At 39.9% G+C, this 21,742-nt stretch overlaps 1 protein-coding gene across 2 annotated transcripts in view; it reads left to right on the forward strand.

Moving 5' to 3' along the window:
* Window positions 1-21,742, forward strand: part of carmil2 (capping protein regulator and myosin 1 linker 2) — a 179,959-nt gene that overhangs the window by 66,019 nt on the left and 92,198 nt on the right. For both annotated transcript variants that reach the window (XM_060837741.1, XM_060837740.1), the window contains exons 8-13: window positions 1,989-2,062; window positions 4,293-4,368; window positions 11,226-11,314; window positions 12,477-12,571; window positions 18,117-18,203; window positions 21,059-21,168. In XM_060837741.1, the coding sequence (XP_060693724.1) occupies window positions 1,989-2,062; window positions 4,293-4,368; window positions 11,226-11,314; window positions 12,477-12,571; window positions 18,117-18,203; window positions 21,059-21,168 (531 nt within the window). The remainder of the gene's footprint in view (window positions 1-1,988; window positions 2,063-4,292; window positions 4,369-11,225; window positions 11,315-12,476; window positions 12,572-18,116; window positions 18,204-21,058; window positions 21,169-21,742) is intronic.

A 21,742-nucleotide genomic window follows, 5' to 3' on the forward strand; every position in this document is an offset into this window, starting at 1 on the left:
ATACAGGTTGCAACTTTTTCTATGCTGGAGGGCATTTCAACTTTTAAAGCCCACTAGCCATTTTTACTTAGACATTGAGCCTGTCCTGTGACTACTTACTCATCAATGTTCAGACAATCACTGCTAGTGGTTGCCATGATTGGAGGGTTTGAGCTACAGGAAGAGACTGAATAGGCCTGGGCTTTTTTCCCTGGAATATTGGAGGCTGAGCGGTGATATTATAGAAGTTTATAAAATCATAAGGGTGAATAGCCTAGGTCTTTTCCCCAAGATAGGGGACTTCAAAGTTAGAAGGTGTAAGTTTAAGGTGAGAGGGGACAGATTTGAAAGTGACCTAAGGGACAACTTTTCCATGGAGAGGGTGATGCTTATATGGAATTAGTTGCCAGAGGAAACGTTGGAGGCTGGTACAACTATAACATTTAAAAGTTATCTGGATGGGTAAATGAATGGGAAGGGTTTAGAGGGAGTTGAGCCACATGCTGGCAAATGAAAGTAGATTAATTTAGGATATGTGGTCAGCATGGCCAGGTTGGACCGAAGCGTCTGTGTTTATGATGTATATCTCTATGACTCTAATTGACCGTTTCCACACTGTAGGGATTCTATGATATGTTTCTTCCAACCAGTGCAGAGTTATGTCCCCCATTTGGCCCTGATGCTGGGATCCTGACCCAAAGCCTGCCCATAATCTTCATTCTGTGCTTTTCAGTCCTTTTGAGACAAAGCCCAGCATTCCATTAGCTTTTTAAATTATTTTTTGAACTTATTCACTAACACTTAGTGATTTTTGTATCTATGCCCCTAAATATCTCTGATCACAAACAGTTCCTAACATAACACCATTTTGAAGGTATTCTAATCTAACATTTTTAGGTCCACAGTGACTAATCTCACACTTTCTCACTTTAAATCCTGTCTGCCACTGATTTGTTAACTCATTTGATTTGACAATGTTTTTCTGTAAATTTCTGCTCCTATCTACACAATTAACACTGCCACCTGTCTTCATGTCATCAGCAAATTGTCATGTATGGCCATTTCTTCATCATAGTCGTTTAGAAATATAATGAAAAACTAAGGTCCAATTACAAGAGCGCATCCTCCCAATTTGAATACATAGCTATTATCTCTATTCTCTATCTCCTATCTTCTAACCAATTCCAAATTCCAATTTCACACTGTTATGTGGATCCTTGTTGAATACTTTCTCGAACTCCAAGTAAATAACTTTGATAGATGATCCCTTCTGCCATACCAATTATCACCTAGGAAATTCAGCTAGGTTCCTTTTCAAATTCTTGATCAACTGATATTTATCCAAATTCAGATTGATTGTCTGTAATATCAGATTCTAGTATATTTAGGGGAGAATATGCAAACTACAGAGTTGCCTGATGGTGGAAGCAAACTGGCGTTATGAAGGAGCTGTGCTAGCCACCAAGCCACTGTGGCTAGCTTGGTGGCTAGCACTGCTCCTTCATAACGCCAGTTTGCTTCCACCATCAGGCAACTCTGTAGTTTGCATATTCTCTCCATGTCTATATGGGTTCCTCCAGGTGCTTCAATTTCCTCCCACAGTTAAAGTATGAGCAGGTTAGATGGATTAGCCATGTTAAATCACCCATTGTGTCCAGGGATGCGCAGGCTAGCGGGATTAGCCATGGGAAATGCAGGGTAACAGGGATAGGGTGGGAGGAGGTCTGGTTGGGATGCTCCTCGGAGGGTCAGTGTGAACTCCATGGACTGAATGACCTGATTCCACACTGTAGGAAAATCTATGATTCTGTATTCTTGTATTATCCCCATTGCTGACATTAGACTGGCATCCCTATTACATAATGGTTTGCCTCTCTAGCCCAGGTCTCATCTGTATAACATTTAGAAACATACATTTTCAAGAAGCTGACATACAAAATTAGTCCTGCTGCTTTTGTGAAGCAGTTCAAATGTGATCGATCAACCAGACATTTTTTTTCTCCTCCGAGGATGTAGATACCATCTACCACAGCCAAAATACCAAGGAATTTAATCTGCTAGATTTCAGCCACTTGGACACGAGGTGAGTCAAGTCCAAATCTTCCTTTCAGATCACTTAAGTAAGCTAAAATTAAAAATAATTTGTTTATCAGTAAGTGCAATCTGGATCACATCAGAAATAGGTGTAGAAATTTGTCTTTGTTAGTAGTCCAAAAATCAATAGTGTTCCCTATCCCACATTGAGTCCCACTATCTTCACATAACTGGGCAACATGCAATCCATAGTAATGGATTATTAACAGTAAAATGAATAATTAAAATCTAGGAAGATACTAACAAATGTAAAAGATGTACAGAAATGCATGTTCTATAACTGATGGTTTTTGGAATAATGTTCATTGCTCTCATTGTCTCCTGAATGTACCTTTTGTTGTTGATACTGTTTCACTGATGCTGGTTACTCTCCAGTGATATGTCTTTATGTGAGTGCTATCATAGCTGTACATTCCCTCATTTGGAATAGAAACTAATTGGTGCTTGTGTGGTGCAATCTACAATAAATTATATTTACATAGCGCCTTTAACATACTGAAACATTCCAAGATGCTTCACAAGATCATTACAAATGAAATATGACACCAAGTCACATGAGGTCACAGAACCATAAGTTCTGTCAAAGGGGTAGGTTTAAAAAGCATTTTAAGGGAGAGATGTGAGGTGGAAAGATTGAATTCCAGACTGTAGGGTCTAGACAACTAAATGATGAAATATTTAGGTTTGGGAATGCACAAAAGGCCAAAATTAGACGAGAACAGATACCTTGGACGGTTGTGATGATCTAAGAAACTCCACATATTAAGAGACGAGGCCATGGCACAACTTAAAAATAAGAATAAGCATTTTAAAATCCAAGAAATTCCTTAACCAGGAATAGGTGTAAGTCAGAAAACACATGCATGAATCATAAGGAAATGGGACTTGCTCAAGTTAATACATGGGCAGCAGAGATTTATGTGACCTTAGTTAAGGGAGGATAGAATATGAAAGATCAGGAGTGAGTGAAATAGTTGAATCTAGTGGTAACAAGAGTACAAATGAGGATTTCAACAACAGATGAGCTGTGGCAGGGTCAAAGTCTGATTTTGTGACACAAATGGAAATAAATGATTTTAGTGATGATGCAAATAAGAGATCGGAAATGCATCTTGGGATCAGCTGTGACACGAAGGTTGCACAGACTGGCTTAATCTAAGACTTTTGCCTGGGAGAGGGTTAGATTCAGGATCTAAGGTACAAAATTTGGAGTGAGGATCAAAAATCATGACTTCAGTCTCCTCAATATTTAATTGGAGAGAACTTCTGCTCATGATGTAGTGTTTGGTAGACAGTCTGGTAACTAAGTAACAGTTGGGGAGTTGAGCTAGGTGGTGATGAAGTAGAGGAGAAAGTGAGGACTGGAGATCAGAGCTGAAAATGTGTTGCTGGAAAAGCGCAGCAGGTCAGGCAGCATCCAAAGAGCAGGAGATTCGACGTTTCGGGCCTGAGCCCTTCTTCAGGTGATGAAGTAAAGTTTGGTATCAGCAGCGTTCATGTGAAAGATCAAGTTGAGAAGAAGTAGGAGGCTGCTGAAGATAGATCATCGGGGGACACCAGACGTAACAATGTGGGAGGTGAGAAATAAAGCCACTGCAGATTATGTTTTAAGTCCAATTATGTAGATAAAAATGGAACCAGGCAAGTGCAGTTTTGTCCAGCTAAATGACAGTGGAGAGGCACTGGAGGGAAATGGTGTTATTAATTACGTCAGCTGAAAGCAGGTGGAGGAAAAACCCTGAGGGCTTATTTACCTTTATCATAATCATGTTAGATGTCACTTTTAATGTTTCCTGGTACTTGTCAGCCTGAGTTTATGTCACCCAGGTCCATCTTTAGGCAAGGTATTTTCATGATTGGAGGAATTATGAGTAGAGTTTAAAGCCCTGGACTATAGGACAGAGAAGACTGTAAGGAGATGGCAAGTCCCTCCTAGATAAAGGGAGGAAAACCACAGGAACAGCAACAATAAGCCATTGTCCGATCCTTCCTAGTAGCTACTATTAGTGCCAGTTGTAAGTAGTAAAGAGACTGGGCGAATAGACAAAAATACCTGGCCAAAAATCCCCCAAAAATGATTTCTGGTCAAATTACATTCAAGTGAAATAGAAATTTAACATCAAGTCATCATCTAAAATGAAGAATGCATTAGGCTTTTCTAAATATAATTAAGAAGTTTATTGTCTTGATCAAATATTACTAACTTTCATGTCTAACAGAGATATGGCATTGAGCGTGGCAGCTTTGGCATTTAACCAGTGGTTTACAAAGCTTTTCTCCAAGGATTTACGACTGGTGAGTTCTATTGATGTATAACACCAAAAATCAGTCCGAATGGCACGATTGATTTCTTTCAGACAGCATGTTCACAGCTTAGTTGTTAGGTGCTTTAAGTCCAAGTTAACTGCTGGTAAGTACTGTGTCTGTTTTGCACCAAACTATTTCCTGTATATGACCGAATGTTGGAGTGCAATGAAGGATACAATTTGATATTTGCTTGATTCAGTACTACATCATCATACCACAGAATGTAAATTAAGCTCATTATAATGGAGAGCCAGTTCCTTGTACCAGACTGATCCACCCTCCCCTATTTTGTTCTGTTATCCACTGTCCAAAGTAATCTGAGGTTTTTTTTCCCTCCAGCGCAAATAAATACAATATAAATCATCATCATCACCACCAATGTCATTGAACTAATTTAATAGAATGCATTTAGGCCTTTATTTTTAAACTTTAATGATTCAAGTTAAGAAAATAAAACAGGACTCAAATTTTAAATAGGTTCAAGGTCAGTTTATTACAAGCTTGAAACTGAGTGTTTCCAGATCCTAATAAACTGCATCCTTGTGTCTTCAAAGTAGTGGCTGGTGAAATAGATGCTGTGTTGGTTTTATATTTCCAAACTTCACTTGTTTTTAATTAAATTGGAAGATGTAAACATTGTTCAAAAAGGAAAGCAGGAAACTGCAAGCCTATTAACGTAATACCTGTCATAGGTAATGTGTTAGAAGCTTTATCAAAGATGCTATAGCAGGGCATTTTGGGAAATTGAAGGTAATTAGACAGTGTCAACTTTGTTTTGTGGAAGGAAAATAATATTAGAATTCTTTGAATATGTATCATGTGTTGTAGATGAAGGGGAAATAGTGGATAGTTAGATTTCCAGAAGGCATTTGATAAGCAGCCACATCAAAGTTTATTGTGGAAAACAAGAGCTCATGCAGAGAAGGTTAAATATTAGCATGGATAGCAGAATGGCTAACTTACAAGAATAATAGTCATAAATGGGTCATGTGGTGTGCCACAGAGATTGTAGCCTCAAGGTGTTACAATTTATGTAAATGCCTCAGATGAAGGGACTGAAGGTAAAGTTGCTAAATTTGCAGATATCAAAGATAATCAGGAAAGTAAACCGTGCAAAGGATGTAAAGAGCTACAAGGGGATATAGGTTAGTGTGTGGGCAAAGATGTAACAAATGGTGTATGTTGTGAGAAATTTGAATTGTCAATTTTAGCAAATTTTAGTAAGATAGGAGCATGACTAGTTCATTAGACCCCGCAAGCTTGCTCTACATTTAAAATGATCATGGCTGACCATCGAGTTCCACACCCTCATCTCACCCTTCCCCCATGATAATGTTAGCCTCAGGAGCTGTATCTACTTCGTTGTGATGTTTGAGCTTCAACTACTTTCCATGGTACTGAATTCCACAGGATTGCCTGTGGTGAAGAAATTTCTCCTCATCTCAGTCCTAAAGGAGCACCAGTCCCTGCTGACCAATGTATGAGCTGCTTCACCAATACAGTACATCGGACTTCAACTAACTGCAATTGTCAAAACCCAAAAGCACTCAGTTGCTGATATATTTAAATATTAGTAAGAAGTTCCTTATGAAGTGGCATATTCAGCACGTTTAAAGGAGAGCATTAACAGGACTTGTAAGGTTAAAGATTAGCATAGCAGGCATCAGATTCAAATTAGACACTGACTGCTATCACATTCTGCCCACCCTGCGTAATTCCACTGTCTACTTTGCATGTTTGTCATGCTCAAAAAGTAATAGCACAATCAGTGTGCTTTAAAAACATACAAACAATGAACAAGAGTAGGTTACTCAGCCCTCAAGCCTGCTTCACCATTCAATAACGTCATGACTGATCTGATTTTAACCTCAGCTCCACATTCTGGCATGCCTCTGAAAATCCTTCATCTCTTTGGTAATCAAGAATCTACTGCCTCTGCCTTAAAAATGCTTAAAGATTATACATTAACCGCCTTTTAATGAAGGAAATTCCAAACTCTCAACTCAAGGAAAGAAAGGTCCTCATGTTTATCTTATTTGGATGACTCTTTATTTTTAAACTACAATTCTTGGTTTTAAATTCTCCCTCAAGAGGAAATATCCTTTTTGCATCTACCAGATCAAGTTTCCTTAGGATTTTATATATTTCAATTAAGTCACCTTTGACACTTCTAAGTTCTAGAGAGTACAGTCCTAAGCCTTTCTTCATAAAACAGTTCACTCATTACAGGTATTAGACTGATAAACCTTCACTGAACTGCTTCCCCAGTACATTAGTATTCTTTCGCTAAATATGGTGACCAGTGTACATAGTACTCCATATGCAGTCTCACCAATGTCCTGTATAACTGAAGCATAACCTGTCTACTCTTGATTCAGTTTCCATCGCAATAAAACATAGCATTCTAATAACTTTCCTGATTAGTTGTACTTGCACACTACTGAGATTCATGTACTAGGGCACCTAGATCACCTGCATCTCGGAGCTTCTCATCATTTTAGATAATAAATGTCCTCTATATTTTTTCTACTAAAATGAGCAATTTCACACTTCACTTCATATAATCTTTTTGCCAGACCTTTGCCCACTCAACTTATCTATTTCATTTTGTTGGCTGTTACATCCGCTTTACAACCCAATTTCTTGCCTATCTTTGTGTTGTCAGCCAATTTAGTTGCCGTACCTTCTGTCCCTTCATCCAAATCATTTACATGAATTATGCACTGTTGAGGTCCCAGCAGTGACCCCTGTAGCACACCACTCCTAACAGCCTGAAAACGACCTATTTGTGCACAGAATCACAGAATTGTTATGGTACCTGCAACACCTCTTCAAATCTGCATCATTACCTAGTGTCAGTGTCTTGCTTTTTGGCCATATTCTTTCTATCCAAATAATCATCCATTGCCCTTTTGAATACCTCCCTTGAACTTATCTCCATCTCATTTCCAGGCAGTACATTCCAGACCCAAACTATTCACTGTGTGGAAAGAAATTCTCATGTCACCCTTGCTTACTTTATAATTCACTTTAAATCTATGATCTCTCATTTTTATTCATTTTATAAATGGGATACCTGAGATGTCTTATGAAAAGAGTTGAACAATTTAGGCCTATAATGTGGAGTTTAGAAGAATGAGAAAGGATCTAATTGAGGGCTGTAAGATGTTAAAGGGGATATACAAAGTTGATGTAAAGAGGATGTTTTCTCATGGCACAATCTGGAACAAGAGGTCATAGTTTTAGAATAAGAGGTAACAGATTTAAAACCAAGATGAGAAAAGCTGTGGAATTTACTACCTGGGAGTACATGGATGCTGGGATTTAAGGGGGAGGTAGACAGGGTGGCATGGTGGCTCGGTGGCTCAGTGGTTAGCATTGCTTACCTTGCAGTACCAGGGACCTGGGTGTGATTCTACCCTTAGGTGACTAGGTGAAGGTTGAATGTTCTCCCTGTGTCTGTGTGGGTTTCTACTAGGTGTTCTGGTTTCCTCTGTCATTCCAAAGATGTGCAGGTTAGGAGGATTAGACATGGGAAAAGCAGAGTTTCAAGGATAGAGTAAGCTGGTAGGTCTGGGTGGGATGCTGTTTGAAGGGTCTGTGTGAACTCAATGGGCCAAATGGCCTGCTTCCACATGGTAGGGATTACTTGATTCTAGGATTTTTCAGTAGTAATAGGTTGAAGGATTATGGAGAGTGGACAGGAAAGATAGTTGAGGCTGAGATGATATCAGCCATTATCATCCAGAAGGCCCCAAGGGAAAAGCAGGAGCATGAGGCCTACCTGGGCCTCAGGGACTGCCTGGTCTAGAGGGTGATGAAGGTCATATAGGACCACTGGGAAATCCAGGCCCTGAGGGACTTTCTGAGAAGCGAGGATTTTCTGGAAACCAGGACCTGATGGCCCGAAGGTAAGCCATTAGGTTGCTTTAACAGTCTGGATCACATTGGATCTGCTTTATCTATATTTAATTCAAGGTACAGTTATTCTCAGTAAAGTCCAAAATGGATTTAACAAGGTCAGGATTCGTTTTCTCAAACAAGCCTGCCTTATAGCTGTTCAACATTCACTGATATCCTTTCTGATTGTACTAATATGATTCTTTAGCATCCAAATGGAAAAGAAGGAGGTCATTTGGCCCATTTGAATTGATGATGGTTTTTTCTCACAGCAATCCAGCCATCCCATTCGTCTGCTCTATCCTCTCAGCCTTTTATTTTTTCCTTTCCTTAGGGTGTCATGGGGGCTCAGTGGTTAGCACTGCCGCCTCATAGATCCAAGGACCTGGGTTCAATTCCACTGTCTGGATGGAGTTTGCACATTCTCCACGTATCTATGTGGGTTTCCTCTAGGTATTCTGGTTTCTTCCTACAGTCCAAAGATGTGTAATCTAGGTGGATTGGCCATGGGAAATGCAGCGTTACAGGAAGAGAGTAGGGGGTAGGTCTGGGTGGGATGTTCTTCAGAGGGTTGGTGTGGACTCGATGGGCCAAATAGCCTGAATCCACACTGTAGGAATTCCATGTACCCATTCAGTTTCCTTTCGAAATCCATGCTTGTCTCCATTTCCAATGTTCTCTTGGGCAGTGAGTTCCAGCTCATTGCCACTCATTGCATGAAAAGTAATGTTCCTCTTCACATCTTGCATGATCATCTCTCACCCAGACCTTTAGATTTGTGTCCCCAGCTCTTGTAACATGAGCTTAGAGCAACCTTTTAACTGTGTCTAACTTACTGAAATCAGTTTCTCCAGAGAGAACAACCGCAGCTTCTCCTTGTTGCTAGAATTCCTCAACCCAGGAACTGTTCTGGTAGATCACCTGCCTAGGACCATCACATCCTCCCTAAAGTGTGCTGACCAGAACAGAATGTGATTCTCGGGATGCGGACTAACCAGAACTTTATAATGGTTCAGAGTTCCCTAATTTGAACTCAGTACCTCAATTCATGAAGTCTGGGATCCTTTACTGTGGATAATGTGGATAAATGTATGGTTATCCACTTTGGTGGCAAGAACAGGAAGCCAGATTACTACCTAAATGGAATCAATTTAGGTAAAGGGGCAGTACAAAGAGATCTGGGTGTTCTTGTACACTAGTCAATGAAGGTAAGCATGCAGGTACAGCAGGTAGTGAAGAAGGCTAATAGCATGCTGGCCTTCATAACAAGAGGGATTGAGTATAGAAGCAAAGAGGTTCTTCTGCAGCTGTACAGGGCCCTGGTGAGACCACACCTGGAGAACTGTGTGCAGTTCTGGTCTCCAAATTTGAGGAAAGACATTCTGGCTATTGAGGGAGTGCAGCGTAGGTTCACGAGGTCAATTCCTGGAATGGCGAGATTACCTTACAGTGAAAGACTAGAGCGACTGGGCTTGTATACCCTTGAGTTTAGAAGACTGAGAGGGGATCTGATAGAGACATCTAAGATTATGAAAGGATTGGACACTCTGGCAGCAGGAAACATGTTTCCGCTGATGAGCCGAACCAGAGGACACAGCTTAAAAATACGAGGTAGACCATTTAGGACAGAGATGAGGAGAAACTTCTTCACTCAGAGAGTGGTGGCTGTGTGGAATGTTCTGCCCCAGAGGGCAGTGGAGGCCCAGTCTCTGGATTCATTTAAGAAAGAGTTGGATAGAGCTCTCAAAGATTGTGGAATCAAGGGTTATGGAGATAAGGCAGGAACAGGATACTGATTAAGGATGATCAGCCATCTTAGATTCAATAATGTTTCCTATTGCTTTAACATCTTTATGTCTTTGGAATTAAAAGTAAATGTTGTCTATTGCCCAGTCACAAACAGGTGGTCAATAAAGAGTTTGCCTTCATTTATACAGTTGAGTGATAGATAGCAGGTGGTTTCCTGAGGTGAGAGGCCAATTCAAAGAGCCCATACCTCTGAACAGCTGGCAGTCTCACAGGAAAGGTGGGTGTTCCTGAGGAGGTCGGACATAATGAGGATATTTTATCATGAAGGTCCTCTCTGATACCTTCCGAACATTTTAAAATAAATGTGTCATCATAGTTGTGGAGGGCAAAATCCTCCACAGGAATGCTTGTTGCTGCAACTAAGGCTCTCTGATGTCTGCTGTATCATGAATGAATTGAGAAGAGCATTAATTGTCTCTTCATTGGGGGGGGGGAACACATCACCAGGTACTTGCCAGGCTCCAGCCTTAATGGGAGGCTTAGTTGATGGTAGGAAGGTCCCAGTAGCATTGGCAACTTGTCCTGACTGGTTCTCAAATTGGCCTTATCATCTGCTTGTTGCCATCAGTCAGCAGACTGCTCATACATTGACCTCACCTCTGGCAAAATCACTTGGAGACAGGAATGCACTGGGCAGCTGACCTGACATGCTACTTTCAAACTTTGCTCTTGGGTTCTGGTAAGATGCCTCTTTTCACATAAACCAACTTACTAAAAGATAACTAGTCATAAAAGCCTGTATTTTTATAATAAATGGCCCATTTATTTTGAATGAAGTTCAAAATAAATCATTTTAATTTCTCCCAGGACTGACTGACTTCCTTAACTTTCAACAGCTTAATTCTTACCAGTATAATTCAGATCGCCACATTTTAATGCAGACATTTTTGTAGCTCCAGTTTAAATTTTTTAATTTCTTCACGAAATGAGAAATTTATCGCCAGTCATGAGAGGTACCTTTCTGGCTTTTTTTTTTGGACAATCTATAGTTATGTTGAGCCAGTTCGAAAATTAGCAAGTTGACAAGATTAATACACACGACACTACAAATAATGATAAAAGATCATCTTCATTAGGGATCTATCTGATGACTTTGCAAATGATCTATTCTTCTCATGATTACTTCTCACCTCCAGAGCCCCGATGTGATAGAGCAGGTCCTCTATGTGATCAGTTTGTCCACTAAACTGGAGGAGCTGGTTTTAGAAAATGCTGGACTGAAGTTGTAAGTAGACTGTCAATGTTGTTGGTGTTTTTGTCATGTTAACAATCATTAATGCATTTTTTTTTACTTTTATCTGCTGTGTGCAATTCCCAGAGTGTGAAGTGTTATCCATTCCTCATTGGCTTACATATGCATAAAGTATTAACACTGAACCAGGTGCTGTAACATTCACTTCTGTTCACTCTCACAGAGGCTGTGAACAATAGAGTGAGAATCTAGGTTAACACAGCGGAAAGATTTGAACTGAGACTGTTTTGAGCTTGGTGATTCAGCTGTTCACTGTTTTACTTGTTTTATGTGTGTATCCCCAATTGCTTTTGTTGAAGACTTAAATATTAGGAATGATGGACAGCTAGCTGAGATTGTGAAGAAATAATCCATTTGCTCCTTTTTTAAAAAAAACTTTCCATTCTGTTGTGGCTTAGCAACCTTATTTTTTCTGTATGGTAATCCCTTAGAAAGAGTGACTCTTGCTCATGGTAAGAACTTGCAATGGAGTCTTTTAATAAGGGGAGATTGTTATGCTGCAGTTGCCACACAGTTCTGGGTGACTCGGAATTTCTCCCACTCTTACTGCCTGCCACAGGCACATCGGATGGATTTATAGATTGATAATCAACCTTATTGATCGGGTTAAGACACACTTTTTGTGATCATCAAGGTGGATTTGAATCCAGAGATTCTGGCCCAGAAATAGAGATACACCCACCGTGCCACAACCTCCTATGTCCTTATTTAATGAATAAAATTATATTTAATATCTTGAAAATATTAATTTTGCTTAATACAATAACTTTTGTTAACTCAGCTTAACACAGCAATGATGTTCAAACAGCTGATTTTGAAAGAAATCCTTCTAAATAATGAAATGCTAGGCCACCAATTTGCATTCTGCCTAAATCACACAATCATCCACAGGACAATTAAGCACCATGAAAGCTGTCCCCACAAGTGGGCCATGCCCAATTTTAAGTCCAATATGTTTTCAGTGATTGGACTCAGGAGAAACTTGATCCAACACAGGCAAATTCATCTCTTTCATTTTTAACTGTGCATTGTCATCATTCTGTCCCAAATAAGAAGTAAAAGCATGATCCTGACTTTATTTCTCTTGTTATGTTTTAGTTAATCAATCTGCATGTTACATGTCTTACTCTTGCAGTGATGCTGGACAAAAAATTGCACTTGCTCTAAAAGAGAATTTCCACCCGGCGCTTCACACCATAAATCTATCCAACAACCAGTTGGAGGACAGAGGTAAACATGAAACTCCTCACTTTCATCCTATTTATTCCTGGTAAAATTGTAACAGAACTATCTTGATATTGGCCAGAATTTCCTTTCTCTCAGTTTAGCCCAATGGAAGGACAAACTTGCCACTTTACATTCTTGTCTCAACACACTGGGGGAAAAAAAAAATGCAAAATGCAACTTTAAGAATAGCTTGTTGTAATTATACATTATACAGGTCAAACTGGATCGTGTCAGTTCCAGTATCCTCCTTGCAAGTCAGCCTTCCTTCCACTTGCTAAAAATACAATGACTTGTGTTCAATCCAGTTGGTGAGCTGCATACTAAGGAATTCTGACACTTTCTTTCAGATTCATTCATAGGACAATGGCTGCATCAGCATTTATTTATCCACTCTTGTTGCCTATGAAAAAGTACTGGTAGGCAAATTGCCTCCTTGAATTCTTTTTTTTAGATTAGATTCCCTACAGTGTGGAAACAGGCCTTTTGGCCCAACAAGTCAACACCAACCCTCCAAACAGCAACCCAGCCAGACCCATTCCCCTGCACTTAACACTACGGGCAATTTAGCATGGCCAACTCACCTAACCAGCACATCTTTGTAACTGTGGGAGGAAACCCACACAGACGCTGGGAGAACGTGCAAACTCCACACAGACGGTTGCCCGAGCTGGGAATTGAACCCGGGTCCTGGGCGCTGTGAGGCAGCAGTGCTAACCACTGAGCTACTATGCCACAGTCCATTTTGTATATGTGGGCCCATATTGCTGTTAGGATTTTGACCCATTGTCACTGACAAAATGACAATATATTTCCAAGTCTGGATGGTGAGTGGCTTTAAGAAAAACCTGAAAATGTTAGCATTCCCATGCATCCACTGCCCTTGGTCCTTGAGGGTTTGGAATGTGCCAACCAAGATGAACTTTTGCTGTATATCTTGTAAATGGTACACACCGCAACTAAGTATAATTGGTGAAGGGAGTGAATATTTCTGGATGTGGTGCCAATCTGGATGGGCTGTTTTGTTCTCAATGGTGTCAAACTTCTTGAATGTTTTTGGAGCTGCAGTCATCTGGGCCAGTGAGGCATATTCTATCACACTGTTGACTTGTGCCTTGTAGACAGACTAGATGTCAGGACATGAGATACCCATTGCAGGATTCCTAGCTTTTGACCTCCTCTTGTAGCCACAGCATATATATGGCTAGTCCAATTCAGTTTCTAGTCAGTCGTAACATATTGTTGGTGGGTGATTTAGTGATGGTGATGCCAGTGAATGTTAAGGAGTGCTAGTTAGATTCTCTCATTGGAGATATGTGGCATGAATGTTACTTGCCACGTCTCCCCAATCTGAAATCTTTCCAGGTCTTGCTGCATGTGGATATTGACATCTTCAATATCTGATAAGTTGAAATGGTGCTGAGCATTGAGCTATCATCAGCAAATATACCCACTTCTGACCGAATGTTAGAGAAAAGGTTATTAATGAAGCAGCTGAAGATGGTTGTTCCTAGGACATTAACTGAAGCACAGATTATTGACTTCCAACACCACAATTATGTTTCTTTGTGCCACATATGCCTACAAACAAGCAAGAGTTTTTCTCACAATTTTCATTGACTCTACTTTGGTTAGGGCTCTTTTATCCAACATTCGCTTAAATGCAGTCTTGATGCCAAGGGCTGTCACTTTCACTTCATCTCTGGAATTCAGCATTGTTGTCCATGTTTGAAGGGTATAATGAGATCAAGAGCTGAATGACCCTGCTGGAACTCAAACTAAACATCTGAGTAGCTTATTGCTCAGTGGCACAGTGGTTAGCACTGCTGCCTAACAGTGCCAGAGACCTGGGTTCAATTCCCGACTCAGGCAACTGACTGTGTGGAGTTTGCATATTCTCTCCGTTTCCTCCGGGTGCTCTGGTTTCCTCCCACAATCTAAAGATGTGCAGGTTAGGTGAATTGGCCATGCTAAATTGCCCGTAGTGTTAGGTAAAAAGGGTAAATGTAGGGGTATGGGTGGGTTGCGCTGCGCTTCGGCAGGTCAGTGTGGACTTGTTGGGCCGAAGGGCCTGTTTCCACACTGTAAGTAATCTAAAAAAAAATATTTTGCATCAGTATTTAATGTGGAAAAGGATATGGAAGATATAGACTGTAGGGAAATAGATGGTGACATCTTGCAAAATGTCCAGATTACAGAGGAGGAAGTGCTGGATATCTTGAAACGGTTAAAGGTGGATAAATCCCCAGGACCTGATCAGGTGTACCCGAGAACTCTGGGAAGCTAGAGAAGTGATTGCTGGGCTTCTTGCTGAGATATCTGTATCATCGATAGTCACAGGTGAGGTGCCGGAAGACTGGAGGTTGGCAACTGTTTAAGAAGGGCCAGGGAACTGTAGACTGGTGAGCCTGACCTTGGTGGTGGGTAAGTTGTTGGAGGAAATCCTGAGGGACAGGATGTACATGTATTTAGAAAAGCAAAGACGGATTAGGGATAGTCAACATGGCTTTGTGCGTGGGAGGTCATGTCTCACAAACTTGATTAAGTTTTTGAAGAAATAACAAAGAAGATTGATGAGGACAAAGTAGTAGATGTGATCTATATGGACTTCAGTAAGGCATTCGACAAGGTTCCTCATGGGAGAGTGGTTAGCAAGGTTAGATCTCATGGAATACAGGGAGAACTAGCCATTTGAATACAGAACTGGCTCAAAGGTAGAAGACAGAGGGTGGTGGTGGAGTCACAGGTAGATAGGATAGTGCAGAAGGCATTTGGTATGCTTTCCTTTATTGGTCAGAGTATTGAGTATAGGAGTTGGGAGGTCATGTTGTGGCTGTACAGGACATTGGTTAGGCCACTGTTGGAATATTGCATGCAATTCTGGTCTCCTTCCTATCGGAAAGACGTTGTGAAACTTGAAAGGGTTCATAAAAGATTTACAAGCATGTTGCCAGGGTTGGAGGATCTGAGCTACAGGGAGAGGCTGAACAGGCTGGGGCTGTTTTCCCTGGACTGTTGGAGGCTGAGGGATGACCTTATAGAGGTCTACAAAATTATGAGGGGCATGGATAGGATAAATAGACAAAGTCTTTTCCCTGGGGTCGGGAAGTCCAGAACTAGAGGGCATAGGTTTAGGGTGAGAGGGGAAAGATATAAAAGACACCTAAGGGGCAACGTTTTCACGCAAAGGGTGGTACATGTATGAAATGAGCTGCCAGAGGATGTGGTGGAGGCTGGTACAATTGCAACATTTAAGAGGCATTTGGATGGGTATATGAATAGGAAGGGTTTGGAGGGATGTGGGCCAGGTGCTGGCAGGTGGGACTAGATTGGGGTTGGGATATCTGGTCAGCATGGACAGGTTGGACCGAAGAGTCTGTTTCCGAGCTGTACATCTCTATGACTCTATGATATCTCTGTTGATGACACTTCCCATTGCTTTACTGATGTTCGAGAGTGGACTAATGGGATATTAATTGTCTGGGTTAGATTTGTGCTGCTTTTTGTGTACAGGGTATACCTCAGTAATTTTCCACGTTGCTGAGTAAATACAGTAGTTCTACTGGAACAGCTGGTCTAAGGGCACAGCTAGTCCTGCAGTATAAGTCTTTACTGCTAGTGACAGAATGTTGTCAAGGCCTTAGCTTTTGCAATATACACTGCCTCCAGCTGTTTTTCAGTGTCACATGAGGTGAACCAAACTGGTTAAAGATAAGATTGGCATCAGTGATGCTGGAGACCTCTCATCATTTCTGGCTGAAGATTGTTGCAAATGCTTCAGCCTTATCTTTTGTACAAATGTGCTAGGGTCCCCTATGATTGAAGATGAAAATATTTGTGGTGCCTCCTTTAATTGAGTTGTTTAGTTGACCAAACCATTATGATTAAATGTAGCAGCACTGCAGAACTTAGATCTGATCTATTGGATGTGAAGTAACTGAACTCCATCAGTTGCTGATTTTGCTAGTTGAAACATGTGTAGTCCTGTTTTGTAGCATCATCAGATTGACAGCTCATTGTTAGGTACATTTCGTAGTGTTTCTGATATACCCTCCTGCTCTCTTCACTGAAGCAGGGTTGATCCCTGGCTTGAAAGTAAATGGTAGAGTGGGGAATATGTCAGACCATGATGTTGCAGATTGTGCTTGAGTACAATTCTGGTGTTGATGATGGCTCACAGCACCTCATGGGTGCCCAGTCTTGATTTGCTAGATCTGTTTGAAGTCTATCCCATCTATCATGGAGATAATGCCACAAAACAACCTGGAGTTGTAATTCTGACTGAGAAGATGTCCAGAGACTTGAATTACTTCATTCTGGTTGGGACTTATGTGTTTAAGCATCTGAATAACCAGACCAGTCTATTTCAGAACCTCAAGTGTCTAATTTCATGAAGCCTTCTAACGTGAAATTGTTTCAGTTGAATTGGGGCAAAGCAGCTCTGGTGTAAGATCCTTTTTGTGTTGAAGGAAAAATTTGCCAAACAGGATGGTTGTTATTGTACAAAAACAAAATACTTCAGATGCCTGAAGTGTGATATTTTTAAACATCTGTTCTGATGAAACATAAACTCTGCTTTTCTTTCCACGAGTGTTGCCAGTTCTGTTCAATACTTCAGATTTTCGGCATCCACAATATCTTGTTTTTGTGTTTAGTGTTTGATTCACTAGGATGAATTCCAACTTTGAAAAAGTTTTGACCTTCATTATGACAGAATTTCTACTTATTTTTTCTATCATGTCCACCTTGAATGCTTTCTATTTCCCTTCTTATGATTTATAGTTATTATGATACAATATTAGAAAACGGATTCTGCTTGGGATGTGAATGTATACACTTTTTTAATAGCACAAGCCATGGTTTCTATTTACAAAAGGAGGAATTTTTAATGACAGAAGATAATACTGAGGAATCTTGCTGATATCTTTGATTCTCAAATTGGCTTTTTGAATCATTTGTGTTGCAAATGCTTCTTTTTAAAAATAATGTTGGAAAATTAGACACTTCCAGGGCTGTCAAACATTTAACATACCAGCTTCAACCAAGGGAATATGATTTTGCTAATCCTGATTGCAATATATTAGATTCAAATGGCTAAACTGCAATATTTCTATGGAAACTCAGTTATCCCCAATTAAGGCTTAACATTTGGATCCTACAGATGTCATCCACATAGTTGACTACAGGATAAGGATTAAAATTTAAAGAAAAACAGCTCAGTCTGACAAGATGAATGGACATTTTCTTAACTCATTTACTTCACCATTTATTAAACACTTAAAATGTGACTTCATAGCGCTATCAGATGGTAAGATAAGTGGTTAACCACATGATCCTCACTGTCTGAATTCTGAACCAGTGTCTGAACAAAATGGAGAAAAGGCTTCACTGCTCTTACCCGGATGGAGAAGGTCATGTGGAAGGCAGAGAGGAACATTGAAAAGTTGATGATTTAAGCAAAAAAAGAGAAGTGATCAATGATGTTTGTCATACAGCAATAATCGATAATAAAATACATCGGTAATAAATCAGTCACCCTTCTCTTTAATAGGGGTGTCAGCACTCAGTCAGCAGTTTGAAAAACTGTCCAAAGGACTGAAGTATCTCAACCTCTCCAGAACATCACTGACTGCAAAAGGTAGGCCTTCACCAAGAAACCAAGTTTAAGCCAGCCACAAGCTGAGATGCAGTTGTTTCTATGTAGATCTCATGCTGTTTTAAAAATAAATTGAAGTTATCCTTATATATGAACTGTCATCTACAAGTGGTAGAGGAACAGGGAAGTATTTGGAGTGCAAATTAATTACGAAAAAGCCTTGTTCTGCATCATCATTGGGTTCAGTTTGCAACTTTGAAAAACAGCTTTCAGTTTTACTCAGCACAATTGTGCGAAAGTCTAGCATTAGAGCTGCAGTATTTCATGTGCCTGGACCTCACCATTTGAAACTTAGATAAAATGAAGATAATCCTAAATGCACATGGCCACATATCTGAATGGTATCAACCTATTTTTGTTTCTATTTGCATCCTTTACAATGTAAAAATTCCATATAACATATCCCTGCATTGTGTTGTTGAAATGATTCAGAAAGTATTGTTTTCAGTTGCTGGGTGTTTCAAATTTATATTTGAAATTTATTAAATTTATAACTTCATGTGACACTTTTAAAATAAGGAAAATATTAAAAGGTTCGGTATTACCCATCCCGACCTCATAGGCCTGGCATGTTTTTAGTATTGCAGGAACACATAAAATATATCGCATGGCTAGCCCACTGCTTGACCCCCAGTACAATCCCCACTAAATTGTGTGCAGGCGGGACACTGATTAAAAGATAGGAAGGAAGAGGGGATACATTCTTTGAGGGATGCTTTTTGTGTACTGAAGCTCCCCTTCATTCTCAAGATGTTATTATTCCTTTTGTCACTTGATTTCAGTCTACCAGTCCCTCTAGGCCTCCCTATACCTACATGCACAAAATGCTTGAGACTTAGGTGAGTTCAGGATACCTCCCCAATCCTTGTGGGCCTCCTTGCAATCCCAGTAATACCCAGTAATGACACTGCTGTCTAGGCAATCAGATTGGCCAAAAGGATCTCCATCGGGCTTAAATCCACTGTTCACCTGCTTAAGGTCTTCGGAGTAAATTCCAGTTACAAGTCAGTGTTTTTCTTTTGGAGAGTGGGGTCAAACAGTACATCCCCCACTAAATTTAATTTCAACCGTCTTTCAAGATGTACCAAAAAAAGAGTCATTGGACTTGAAAGGTTAACTCTGTTTCTCTCTCCACAGATGTTACAAGACATGCTGAGTTTCTCCAGCAATTTTTGATTTTATTTCAACCTATGTATTTTGTGGATAACATCTAAGGCCTAACAATGATTAAATTCTTATTTCTGGTCTCCTTCTATCGGAAAGATGTTGTGAAACATGCCAGGGTTCAGAAAAGATCTATAAGGATGTTGCCAGGATTAGAGGATTTGAGCTGTAGGGAGAAGTTGAATAGGCTGGAGCTGTTTTCCCTGGAGAATCGGAGGCTGAGGGGGGACCTTATAGAGGTTTATAAAATCATGAGGGGCATGGATAGGATAAATAGACAAAGTCTCTTCCCTGTGGTGGGGGAGTCCAGAACTATAGGCATAGGTTTAGGTTGAAAGGGGAAAGATCTAAAAGAAACCTATGGGGCAACTTTTTCACGCAGAGGGTGGTACATGTATGTAATGGCTGCCAGAGGAAGTGGTGGAGGTTGGTACAATTGCAACATTTAAAAGGCATTTGGATGGGTATATGAATAGGAAGGGTTTGGAGGGATATGGGCCAGGTGCTGGCAGGTGGGACTAGATTAGGTTGGGATATCTGGTCGACATGGACGAGTTGGACTGAAGGGTCTGTTTGTGTGCTGTACATCTGTCACTCTATGACTCTATCTACACTTTTTTTTCTTATATGGCATTTTAATGTCCCTTTTGAAATTTCGCTTTAAATTTTAATATAAATAAATCATTTTAGTACTCCATAAGGAAAGAGAGAATTGCCAAACTAAATGATTAGCATTCTAATACATAGTCATTTAATGTTATAATCATGCATTTTCTTCATGCGGCTGAGCTGCCTTTAAGGACTATATGTGATAGTGTGATGCAATGACCATCTGTATGTTGGGTTGGTACAGCAACTTTTGTTAATGTATAGATTGACAAGATACATAATGACTGGAGGACAAAAAGCAGTGATCAAGCGCCAATATGTTGAATGTGAACATTAGCAAAAAGAAAAATTATCATTCAGGCTATATACATGAATTAAGTAACAAGTAATATGCAAATATTTAGCAAGAGGAATTAAATTGTTACCACTGTACATGAGTCTAAATTTGGCAATCTAAATATTCAAACAATGCCAGTTGTGTCTCCATGCTTTTCCCTTTTCCTTGGAAGTGGATAATGAACATGGATCAATAGGTGCTGGGCATCTTTTGGTCGCTTGTACAAGGAGCTTGAACGTGAGTAACAGGAAGATTTTTCATACAACTGAGTTTTACTAATCTTCACATCTCTTCAACATACAGACACATGTATATAGTGAAACTTACTGAGCAGTGATATAGAAGGAAGTCATAGTCGTCGACTTGGAGAAGCTGGCACTGTATTTCCATAAGCGTCTGCAGTGCCTCATTGTAACTTTGGAACACTGGTAGAATTTCTAATGAAATAGAATAAATAACCATTTTTTAGCTTTTTCTGCTGCTGTTGGAAAAAAAATTCCATTAACTTCTGCCTCAGTGGAAATAGTCAAGTTATAGATTATGACCTCCATGCCAGTACTCAAAATGTAAGTTATTGTCTCAAAGAGAATAATTCAAATATGGAGTGTTGTTTATCTATATGTTACAAAGTAGTATGTTCAGTAGATAAATAAAATCAATTTTTGTTGACCTTTCTGTAACTTAGTTCTCTGCATATGTTTTTCATCTTTCCTCTTCACTTTTTCAGGTCTTAACTCTTTGGCTCAATCGTTGATTTCAAATGAAGCTTTTACATCGTCTCTTGTTCACCTGGACCTCTCTGGAAATCCAGGGATATTAGCTGCTGAAGATACCTGTGTAAGTGAATGCAAGCAGGAACATAGGCATCAAATGATGATTTAGTTTTCCGAAGGCCTAAACGTTTAGTCAGTATCTGATTATTCTCATCTAATCCATGTGGCATTTGTCAGTATGGCAAGTCCACTCACTATTAATAATGCAATTGATTTCAAAAGGACAAGATGGGAATTAGTAAACTATGCAATGAAAGTTGAAATTGAGAAACTTTCGATTAGGTTCCTGTTTATATAAAGCTTTCCCCTGACCCAAATAACTTCCTTCTCAACAGACATTCTCAGATCCATTCCGAATTCTACTTTGTAAATGTTGAGTAAATATTGAGACAATTTCTCATCAATGAAGGTTGCTAGTATCTTGCAAACTGGTGTCCAACTTTCTAAATTGATTTTAGCTGACTTGTTTAAAAGTGGTATGGGTTATTATTGAATCTGGTCATGTAAAATGGATGATGGCAAATTGGCAACCCATGTCCTGGGATCTTATTTTCAGTCTGACTAATAACATGATGCACAAAACCACAGTGACCAATTCAACACTTCCTTGTCTATCGATCTTCCAATATTTTGCAGAA

Source organism: Hemiscyllium ocellatum, chromosome 17 (assembly GCF_020745735.1).
Source record: "Hemiscyllium ocellatum isolate sHemOce1 chromosome 17, sHemOce1.pat.X.cur, whole genome shotgun sequence".
Taxonomy (NCBI): domain Eukaryota; kingdom Metazoa; phylum Chordata; class Chondrichthyes; order Orectolobiformes; family Hemiscylliidae; genus Hemiscyllium; species Hemiscyllium ocellatum.